This window comes from Malus domestica, chromosome 15, assembly GCF_042453785.1.
Source record: "Malus domestica chromosome 15, GDT2T_hap1".
Lineage (NCBI taxonomy): Eukaryota > Viridiplantae > Streptophyta > Magnoliopsida > Rosales > Rosaceae > Malus > Malus domestica.
In genome coordinates, this window is record NC_091675.1 from 32,958,093 (window position 1) to 32,970,541 (window position 12,449).

Here is a 12,449-nt window from a genome sequence, read left to right on the forward strand (position 1 = left end):
AAGTTCAACAACGGGCATACCCAAATCAGGCTCGTCTAGTTCTTCATTTCAATTTTGAAAACATGCAATTAATCAGCTGATGCAAACTAAAAGCAAAGCAATGAGAAAAATATACAAAGGAAATATATCACACCCCTCAAAATTTGCTAGTATTAAGAATGTCGAAGAAAGCATCCGATGTTTATAAATCCGCGGTCCTGTTGAATCACGATGTACAGCACACCTTGCTCTTAGCTGGGATTACTTGTGCAGGGCCTGGGACAAGGATCTTCTTACCGGTCAAAGATGGAGGGTTTCCATTAGCTTGATTTTCGTTGGCAGCAAGGCTTTTCTTGTTAACAATGTTGAATATCTCTGTCAACACAGTCGAGAAAGCGTTCTCCACATTTGTTGCTTCCAGTGCTGAGGTCTCCAGGAAGAAAAGGCCTTCCTTTTGGGCAAATTCTTTGGCATCTTCAGTGGGGACTGCACGCTGGTTCTCAAGATCACTTTTGTTGCCTATCAGAATGATGACTATGTTCTTGTCGGCATGGCTACGCAGTTCTTCCAGCCAGCGTGGTATGTGGTCAAAGGTCTGGCGTTTGGTTATATCATATACCAGCATTGCCCCAACAGCACCCCTGTAGTACGCACTTGTAACCGCTCTATATCTGCGCAAAGCAGCACAAGGGAAGGACAATCATCAGATGTGAATACACTTAACCTTTAGTGCAAATCTGGAATTAACGAAATAGAATGAGCAGCACATATCATCTTATACTAGACAGAGGTGACCGGTTTAGTTGATAACCAAATATAATCGGAGTAAATTTGTCCAAAACTGTGCATCATCGTAGTGAACAATCGTCACCCAAACAGCATTCATTCCCATCAGTTAATAAACTCTAAAGTCTTATCTTCTTTATAAAGAAACTAAACATTAGACCAAATCGGTGATAACAGGCAAGAAACACAAGCTTGGACAAGTCATATGTGTCATGGTTCTCAAATATAGGGAATCAAAGAAAGCAATTATTCACACCGCTTAACAAAAGGTGACAATTCTTCTCCCACTATATCATCCATGGCAATATCCAAGATTGCAAGAAGACCAAAAGTAGAAGACAAATTAAACACGATTTCATATCTTTGTAACCGAAAACCATATTACTGGTGCCAAGTTTATACAATTAAGAACACAAGGATCACAATAAGAAACCGATAATGTTAACGAATTTCATTCCTGGCATTTAACATTTCTAATCGTTTGGGTGAATATCCATATCAATATCAATATCAATATCACAACATACTAAGTGCACTTATGAGATTCAAAAACACGGATCTAAAAGCCTCAGGTGATTATCTTATTCATATGTAGCATACAAAGAAGTAATTCACTTACCAACATTACAAATTTACTTGAAGAAATCAAACCCAGAAAATAAAAAAGATAACTTAAAAGGATGTAAATGAAATCTATGCATACAGCTCACAAAAAAAGCAACTTAACAACTTTTACTAAAACAGGAAAAAGTAAAAAGCAGAAAGTTTACTGGAATTGTTGCAAACTATCCAAATCTAAAAACCCAAGTAGAAGACCGAAAGAAAAGGGTTGAACGCTACTGCTGAAGAGAGAGAGAGAGAGAGAGAGAGAGAGAGAGAGACCGTTCTTGTCCAGCAGTGTCCCAGATCTGGGCCTTGACACTCTTTTGCTCGATGAGGAGGGTCCGAGTCTGGAACTCGACGCCGATGGTGGCCTTGGAGTCCAAGCTAAACTCGTTCCGGGCAAACCTGGCCAGAATCTGAGACTTGCCCACCGCAGAGTCCCCTATCAGCACCACCTTGAACACATAGTCTATCTTCTGGCTCGCGTCCCCATAACTCGCCATTTCTCTGTTCCCTCCCAACTCAAGTACGCCAACTCTCCAATCAAATAAGAAGAAAACCCAGATCGCTACTTCTGCTATCAAAAGCCCCACAAAGGAAAGGACTTGAAATTTATCTAAACCCCACAAGACTTTTACTTTATTTATTTATTTATTTATTTTGGTTGGAAATACGAACGGATGTCTGTAATGCACTAGTTGCACAACAAAGCTAATTATCAGTTCTCACAACGATGATTGTTAATTAGGTATCAAGTTTGTCACAAAATTAAATATTATTTAATTAAATTTTAGGATAATTTTTGTGAACTTCATGTTTATGGAAAATGTGACACATCCCGATCCTAGAATCAAGGCATGTTGGCCGTCACGTGAGTTTGACGTAGCCAAAAGTGCAACACAGAAGCAAGATATAACAGAAATATGAAGGAATTTAAACCAACCACTAGCAGCATAACCTACTAGCATACAAGAGAGAGTTATAAAGTAAAACACACGAATTCAGAGCGTAAGTATAAGTGCAGTCAAGTAGGACCATAATTAAAGTACAACACCCGCAGGTGAGTCCTACATGCAGAATGCCTGTCAGAATGCCGAAAAAGACCTCGTGAGCCACCAACTACTAACTAGAACCTGGAGGGGCGCAAAATAAAGATGAGTGGGTCAGTAAAACCAAAGATTTTCCAAAAACATTTTATTTTAAACGTTTCTAACCCCTCACCGTAAAACCTGTATACTTTCCCAGAAAAATAGCATATAAACATATAAATACATATATCATCAAAACTCCGCTCACCAACTACCAACATAACATCTCAGAAAGAATATGTCATGCCATGCCAAAATATAATATGAATGCATCAATATAATCAAGTGAAATAATAAATCAACCGAAGACCCTGCAGTGGTCCTGTACGGCTGATTCTATAGCTCACTATCCCATCCAGCCGGAGTCACCAACCGTGACCTGTACGGCCCTGCCGGAGTCACCAACTGTGATCTGTACGGCACTACACTGCACATAAGTCGGAACTACCTATAGTAGTCTGTACGACTAAGATGGTGAAATAATACGCTCTAGTGCTTCTCTCATCAATCATCTGTGCACATAATCTAAGGTCACCCACCAGTCGGAACCCCTCTAATGGTCTGTACGACTGGCATGTCGGAACCACCTCTAGTGGTCTGTACGATATCTACCTACTTGGATCCAAGGCGAGCGTGCGGTGTGGTGAATAATATAAGCACAAACACCAAGGGTGCAGGTTATAAGCTTCCAATGCAATTCACATAAAATAAATCGTCTGAATGATGTAAAGACTCACCTATGCGTCCACCGCGTCAATTCACATATATATGCATCAATTATCAATTTAAATATCTCAACAATTGCATGCATGGCAATTTAAATCATATTTTCATATAAACGCATTTTCTGGGAAAACAGTAGTATATAGGTAATACGAAAACAAAACTGCCCACTCACTGATAAGTAGATGGGTCGTAACCCCCGTGACGTCCCTGGATGCGCTCATCCTCGGGATAGGTGTCACCGGAAAAATTCCAAGCAAAACCGGCCAAAATCGAACCTAGTGATCCCGACGTCCAAAATTTATAAACGAAGCACTCCGAGCTTCCTTGGGACCTCACTAAGCTCACTATGAGCTTGAAATTCCCTTGTTTGCTTCGATCCATGGAGTTTTGGATGGTTTTGGTGAGGTCCATACAATCGGGGTGAGAGAGAGAGCAGGGAATCGTGAGGGAGGAGAGAGAGAGTTACGGGAAAGAGGGAAAGGACAGGGAGTGTGAGGTGTCCAACACCAATCCTCACCATCCATTTCATCTAATTCCCTAACCATAAAATTAACAAAAGCCAAAATTTTAATCCAAAACTTATAATAAGTTAAACCAAATAACGTCACACACACATACCTTAATACCCGCTAAGGGTAAATCCGTCATTTCACGCTTCCAATATAAAATTTTCGGGACGGGCTGTGACAAAATGCACATACGTTTTTACTTTTTTTAATAACGTATATTTATCATACAAATTTTATAACTGAAACCGTTTAACTTCTCTTTGAATAACGTATTACCATACATTTTTATAATAAGAACTATTTAAATTCTTAATCTTTATTTGAAGACCTATTCTCACAAAAACAAAAAAACTCATTTGAATTGAAGATATTTAACCATTCAAACGTATAGAAATCGATGATATAAGCACCAAATAACATATTCATGATGAACTGTCGATTTGTTTTATACATTTAGATAACCAAATAACCTTCAATGTGAATAATATTTTTATGAATGATCTTCAAATAGAAGTTAAGAAATTTAAAGATTTTAATTTTGAAGTTCATACAAAAAAATACCTTATTCACAAAATATGAAATATGCGCATTCTCCAATGAGGAACGCAATTATTATTCAAAATTTTATTATGTTTTCATGTATGATATACACGAACCCAGATTCTCTCCAAATCTTAAAAAACTGAGCCTAAGGATCAAATGATTTGGACCGTTGAAATTTGATCCAACGGCTATAATTATTATAATTTTTAGAGGAGCCCTCTGTGTCACATCCCGGCCCGGGCCCCCACCACATCCCGGGCTCAACTCCGTCGTAGCACGATATTGTCTGCTTTGGGCCCCTATACGACCTCACTGCTTTGGTTTTGGGAATTCACACGAGAACTTCCCAGTGGGTCACTCATCCTGGGATTGATCTCGCACGAACTCGCTTAACTTCGGAGTTCCAATGGAACCCGAAGCCAATGAACTCCCAAAAGGCCGCATGCTAGGTAGAGATGGGAATATATATATAAGGCTTACAGGATCCTTACCTCTAGGCTATGTGGGATGTGACAATTATCATTGTGACAACCCGTCCTTGAAATTACGTTTTTATTTATTTTAATCGAGGGAATTGACGAAAATGCCTCTAGAGGTAAGGACTTTGACTTCCGTTGACCATCATCTAGAGAAACGTATGAATTATTCTTTTAGCGTATTTGAGTAGTACTCATTAGTACGAACACATAGGTGAAAGCCGTTTGCGAGTCCGGATTATATTGGTATAGTTACAGACGTTTGAAATTAGTAATTTAAAGTTTAGATATAAATTAATTAAAAACTTCTCACCATGTGGGAAGGGTAACCAATCAGAAGTGAGGGAAGGTGGTACGGGGGAGGAAGCACCCATCTGATGAGAGGCGGACGAACCAGAGAATGAGGAGGTGAGTGGACCAATGGGAGGAAGAGAAGGGAAGAAAGGAGAGAAAAGTGAGAGGCACGGGATCATGAACCCTTCCCTTTCAAGTACACAACCCAGTTTCAACCATATTCCAAATCCGGCGAATTTCCGCCATTTTTCTTGTTGATCACCACCATCCATCACCTGCAAATCACTCACGTGGCCTTCCATCCACCATCTCAGCCCAAAAACAAAGAGTTTTAGTTCCAATTTTGTGAAGGCCAACGCACGGCTTCGTGGGTGACTAGGCAGCGATCCACCCATTTCTTAAACACTTACCTTCAATCACCAACACCAAAACACTTCTCTAGAGGTCAGAACAAAGCCCAAACAGTTTTTAGGGTGGTGGTGTTGCGGATTGATCGAATCAAGAACACCCAAATTCTAGGGTTCCGGCGAGTTCATGGTAATTTGAGGCTTTTCCCGGCCAAATTGGGCTTACCCACAGGTATAAAATTTGCTTTACTCACTGAGATCTTCATTTCTGTGAAGTTTGAGAATTTTTAGAAATAGTTGATTTTTCTGGCAAGTTGGGACTGCTGACCGCCATGTACGGCGGCACGTGGCGGCGATGCATGGGCCGAGGCATCCCCAAACCTCCCTAGGCTAAATTTTATTCTCCAATTCCATATGTGAAGTCCGATTGACGAATTTTCGTCGTTTGAACCTAGTTCCATTAAGGTCCGCCACTTGAGTATTATAGCAATTGACGATTCGACAGTTGAACCGTCACCAAACTTTGATACATTATAGTACGTAATATATGAGGATCATAGGAACTTACAGATCAGGAATCCGATGTACGGATCTTCCCGAATTGAATTTGTTAGTTCATAAAATAAAACGTTAACCGCCACTTGAATTTGCAATTGGCGGTGATCAACCGTTGGATCGTAATGAAATTTTAGTATGATGCTTTAGAAATATAATGTGTATCTTTAAAAGTTACGGATCGGAAATCTGTAATGCAAATCTTCCGAATTGAGTTACGTAGGGTTGTGGACCATATCGTCGATCTTTGACCGACAGCTAACTTTGGTCAATGGGTCTCAAATCATTCTAGAACGTCCTTGGGGATGTGTTTTATGTAAGTTATGTGTTCTATTGATAAGAATTCTGAGACGTGATTTGATAATTGTTTTAGGCGGCGATCGTTCGTGACACCTTGATATTCGTGCTAGGGAGTTGTAGCGTGGACTCCAGGCGAGTGGGTCTTTTCCTTTTTATATTATATATATGATTGATAGTTCCACAAATGCTTTTAAATTGATTAATGCATTTATGCCATGTCATGTATATATATATTTTAAAATCCTATGAAATGGTTGAATTTTAGATTGCATCATGGCGTTTCTATATGCATAAAACTGTGGTAAAAGCTTTGAAGTGCCAAGGTGAATGCGGAACGCACAGGTAAGTTCAGGTGAGTTTAGGGTGTTAGTTGAAATGATTGAGTTATGGCATGACTATATTTCTGTTTTAGGCAACTTCGACACTGTCGTACAGGTTGCAATGATGGGCAACTTCGACACTGTCATACATGTTGCAATGATAGGCAACTCTGACACTGTCGTACAGGTTCCCTATGAGTCGTACAGGTTGCATTAGGCAACTCCGACTCGTGTGTTAGCATAGATTGATTTATGAGTCGTATAGGTTGCACTAGGCAACTCTGAATCATGTGTCAGCATAGATTGATGAACGCATGATTTTATTATGCTACTGCTGATATGTAGTAATTTGGAATATTTCTGGATTTACGATTGATTTGCAATTGATTTCATACTTATTCATAGTATGACTTTCTGGACACCATATGGGTTTTTACAGCGAGGGGTTATAATGTCACATCCCGGCCTGGGCCCCCACCACATCCGGGGCTCGACTTCGCCGTAGCACGATATTGTTCGCTTTGGGCCCCAACCACGCCCTCACGATTTTGTTTTTGGGAACTCACACAAGAACTTCTCAGTAGGTCACCCATCCTGGGAATGCTCTCGCCTGAACTTGTTTAACTTCGGAGTTCCGTTGGAACCCAAAGCCAGTGAGCTCCCAAAAGGCCTTGTGCTAGGTAGAGATGAGAATATACATATAAGGCTTACATGATTCATTCCCTTGGCCGATGTGAGATCTAACATATAATGTTTTTAAAAGGTTTTTATTAAAACTTACTCACCCTTGTTTTTTGCCCCTCCAGGTTTAATAGCTGAGCTTGTTCATCGACGAGGCTTCGTGGAAAATCTTGGTATTGGAGATTTCCTTCAATGGTATGATTCTCAATCCACTCTACTGTACTTTACTTATACTCTAACGTCATGTGTGAAATGGGTTCATTCCCGCTCACTAACGCACTCTTTTATTTAGGCACTTTTAGGTTTAAATTTATTCACAATTTCCACATCACTACACTTTATGGCTTCGTCACCTTCCAAGTGTCGGCCAGCACAACTCGATTTAGAGTCCTAGTAGACAATTTGGGTCGGGATGTGTCACCCTGTTTGTAGCCGTTGAATCAAATTTCAAATGATCTGGAGAGGATCTGGGTTCGATATACACAATAACAAATTAGCAAAAGGCCAAGATCTTTCTTTTTTGTATTTAGTCAATGAATTCAAATAGTTAAACGATCTTAAACACTTCGAGCATATCATGCTCCGGTGCATAATAAAAAGCTTCATCTCTTATGGCACGTTTACGTACCCGTAATCGGAATCAATTTACGAAATTGGATTCCGATTACGGGATACACCTTTGTTTACATAATCTTAGGGAGTCAAAATACCTATGGGGTCCACAGGCATTAAGGAATCCAACTCCAAATTTTGGAGGAATTGGACTCCCTACGTAAGGGAGGTATTTCAATTCCTTGTGACTTGAGGAATCCGGAATGAAGTTTATTTACCAATTATGCCCTCACTTGTTTCTTATTATCCCAACATTGCCCTTCATTTGACACTCATTATGCCATCTTTTAATAAATAAATAAAACCTATTTATATATTTTATATAGATGAATTTTATTATGTAAATTTAATTCAATTAATTAGTATGAAAATAATTTATTTATGTAAGGGCAATTTAGTAATCAAACTAGTTTTCATTTCGATTGAAGTGAATTAGTAAACAACTTATATGAATTCAACATCATTCCTACCATCTTTTAATAAATCAATAAAACTTATTTATATATTTTTATATAGATGAATTTTATTATATAAATTTAATTAAGATTTAATTTAATTAATTAGTATCGAAATAATTTATTTATGTAAGGGAAATATAGTAATCAACCGAGTTTTCATTCCGATTGAAGTGAAGTAGTAAACAACTTATATAGACTCAACATCATTCCTACTCCGATTCTAGACAGTTTTAGTAAACAACTTTAACATGAATCTGATTTTGATTCCACCTTATTTCAATTCATCCTTAATCCAATTCCTTCTCAATTCAATTCCTCTTAATTTGATTCTGGATTAGTAAATGCGCCCTTACTACCTGTTGACCCTAAAAACTACCAAGCCTATATGGTGCACATTCCGAGTAATTAATAAGCTAACTACGTCATTCGGTTGTGTGCGGGGCGTGCCAACTCAACGGCCAAGCTTGGCTGGTGAGTAAAATTTGTTGATGTTGCGTTGGGCGCATTGCCGACTTCTGAATCTTGCGATTGCGGCTAAGGAAGGAACACGTCTCGGCCTTCGGGTTCTAGAGCCTGAAGACAAGGTTGCTAGTTCTGCAAAGTTCAATATCAAATTTGGCACTCAATGTGTTGAATGTAGTAACATGGTAACACCTCACTTCACCAAGAAGGCTGATGAGATGACCTCTGCCAATAAGGATTCGAAATTCCTTCTCGACCGAGACTTGGATAGGTAATCAGTCAGCCGAGAACCAGTGTTGTTTATCCAAACTGAAGGTGCTCCTTGATCGATTGATTATACGGCTCTAGTGCTGTTTATCCAAATTGAAGATGTCGCCGGTGCCTTCACAATGCTGTTTATCCAAACTGAAAATGTGTCGGCGAAAAAAGAAAATAAAAATCTCAAAGTTGTTGAGAGGTTTCGCGAAGAGCGAGAGTTTGCGTAGGGCAATTTTTGTGTTGAATTTGAGGGAGCCTCGAATATTGCATGATGTCTTATATTTATAGGGATGGGTATACGGTCCATACGCTTTGAAGTTCCACCATGCTACTAAAACTCTTCCACCGCTCAAGCTTCAATCAAATCTTAATCTCTTTAGTGTAATCCGCATACATCTTTATCATGTGCCAATGCGAAGGCAAACAGTATTTCATGATGAGACCATGTGCTTGATGAGATGTACTTCCATCTCAAATGGGACTCTAGGTTGATAACAAGGAGACACGTGGGCTTGTCTCTGCCTCAAATGTCACATGCATGCCTATCTCCATGAAATCTTTATTAATTCACATGGAAATTCACAAACCAACTCAAATTGATTGTGAGTCAACCACTCATCACCTGCAACCCCGTACCTAAGCAAGATAAGCACCCATTGTTTAATAGAACGTACACCTTTGATCAAAATGTCTTTCATCCCAATCACTTCACCTCCGTGCATATCATTTATTTTCACCTTTATCTCACTTGCTGACTATTATAACCCTTATTCAACACCTTATTATTCACATCCAACGGCTTAGAACCTTGTTCATTTAACGGTCATGATTGCTCGAACCGATGGTGCAAAATTAGGTCCAAACATTGCCCCCTAGTTTTCTTGAGCTTCAACTCGTAAGCCGAACGGTTAAGGAAATTGATTGTTCTTCCTTGGTATCCTCAAATTTCTCAGCCTGAGTGTGAAAGGCCTAAAAAATATCGTCGAACCAAGCGCCAAATTATGCTTTCTTGAGACTCCATCTAACGAAATCACTTCACATCACATGTGCAGAGACATGTTTCTTTTGAAATGAAAACAAACTCCAACATGTGAACATGGAGAATGCCATGCATCCAGCATGTGAATAGGGAGAATGCCATGCATTCCGATAAAGCACATGGTATCTCATGTTTTGGATGATGGCAAGCTCCACCGTATGAACTGGAGTAATGCTACTCCACATGCAAATGTCTATCACATTTTCATTCTTTTCTAACTTGATATATATTTTTCACATGTGATTGGGCAAACAAGTCAGCAAGCTCCCACATTTCTCTTGGACTTGAAAATTACCCCCTGGCTTTTGGACTTAACCATTTTTCAAATGGAATTGATTTGTAGTCAGAAATGTAAGGAAATCATTCTTCATCTAGCCAGGCATTAAATCGAGCCCTGTCTTCGTTTACCCATTGCTCTTGTAGGGTAACATGAGCTTTTATTCTCAACATATAGGCGAATGATTTTTGCTTGGCTCTCACGCCACGAAGAACTTTTACCGCTTCCTATGATCTTTTATCCTCCTCAAGGCGTTTTCTATCCTCCTCAAGATGTTTTGTACCCTCTTCATTGCTTCTTTTCAATTGCGTAAGAATCTCGTGTAATCAGCTACACGAAGCCGGATTGGAATCTTGATATATCATATCAACTTCGTAGTTTTAGCATTGGATCCCACCGGGCGTGCCAAAATGTTAACCCTAAAAATTACCAAGCCTACGTGGCGCGCATGCTGAGTAATTAATAAGCTAACTACGTCCTTTAGTTGTGTGCGGGGTGTGCCAACTCGACGGTCGAGCTCGGCCGATGAGTAAAATTTATTGATGTTGTGTTGGGCGTGCTGTGATGCAATGAAAGTTAAGCACTCAAATTAAACCCTTTTTTGACAATTGTAGTATATGTATAAGTAGGGATCGTTCTTAAACCGGGGATTAGGAGGGCTTGCTAAAACCTCTAAACTTACTCAAAAACATAAAAATAAATTAAAAACGTTTGAATAGACTCAAGGGACTCAAAACAGATTCTAAAGACTCAAAACAACTTAAAAACACTCAAAACTGCCTAAAAACAAAGACTAGGCAGTTTCTGACTCTAACACAACTTTGGACGAAATTTGGTTTTTGACTTGACTCAAAACACTCTAAAACACAAACAAAACAGATTTTAACACTTTGAAACAAGAAAGTAAAAGGGGGGTTTTAGTTTTGATGAATTTGAAACAAACAAACAAACAACTTATAAAATTAGACAGATTGTAAAACGAATTTAAGAAATAAGATGATGGATGGATTAGTTAGAGGTCTGTTCTTCACACATGACACACTTGTATATGAATCGATTTCCAATTGCTTTTCAATTAACTATGATGCTTAACACCCCAAATTAACCGTGATGCACAAATTAACCCTCAGATTTTCCTTTACTCATTGAGTTGGATGAATGCATGCAACAACCCAAATCATTCTCTAAAAGTCCCCTATATGAATGCATAATAGAGATACAATCAGAGATCATTACGTTAAATGAAATCATAAGTGTTGACGAGGCAATTATAACTATGAATGCATGATACATTTGCCAAGAATTCAATTAACGCAATTGTGATAAACAACCTTCACTACTCATGAATATAAACTTGTAACGATTAGGTGAAACTCATTTATATTCTAGCATCTAATTCATGCATGAAAACTAAGTATGCATCCTTAATAAACATACAAGAATTAGTTATGAATAAAATAGATAATTGAATTGCAATCACAACTTATCAAATCACAATTGGAGGAAATCAATTCAAATCTCAAGCATGTTCATGGCTTCAAACTTCCCCCTAACTAAATAGGGGTTTAGTCACTCATAATTACAACAAAATTAGAAAGTAATAAAGTAGACATTGAAAGCAAGAACGAAGTACACCTAAAACGCTCCAAAGTTCCAAGCTTGAAACGCCAAGGACCTTTGTTTTCACCACCTTGTTGTAGCACAAGTGTCTAGGATGTGTATGGATATATGGATGGAATGGATTTGCACGGCTAAGAGATGAAAGTGTATGGATTGGTGAGATGTAGTATGGCTAGATGAATGGATGGAGGTCACTACAAGGAAATTGTGTTTGTGAATGAAATGAAGCTCTTTTGATGGATCAAGATTGTACCCCTTTGGAAGGGGGGTGGTGGATGTATTTATAGGCTAGGGAGAGGACCACTCCATTTCCTTTGCATGTGCAGATTGCATGGGTGTGTGCTGTCCATGTTTCTCCTTTCCTTTTGTACACACATGCTTCATCATTTCAGCCACCAATCCACCCATTTTCTGCCCATGTTTCTCCTTTCCTTTGCATGTGGGTGTGTCTTCTCTTTCTAGCTGTGCATTTCCACCTGATCCAAAGCCAAATGAGTGCAATCATAACCCCATTTG

General features: G+C 39.0%; 1 protein-coding gene across 1 annotated transcript; it reads right to left on the reverse strand.

Annotated features, from left to right (window-relative positions):
* Positions 1-17: 17 nt before the first annotated feature.
* Positions 18-2,204, reverse strand: LOC103444819 (ras-related protein Rab11D). The gene is made up of 2 exons (XM_008383762.4): positions 1,648-2,204; positions 18-650 (listed from the first exon to the last, which is right to left on the reverse strand). Exons 1-2 carry the CDS (start codon positions 1,869-1,871, stop codon positions 206-208), a joined length of 669 nt encoding a protein of 222 aa, XP_008381984.3. The 5' UTR covers positions 1,872-2,204; the 3' UTR covers positions 18-205.
* Positions 2,205-12,449: the final 10,245 nt, after the last annotated feature.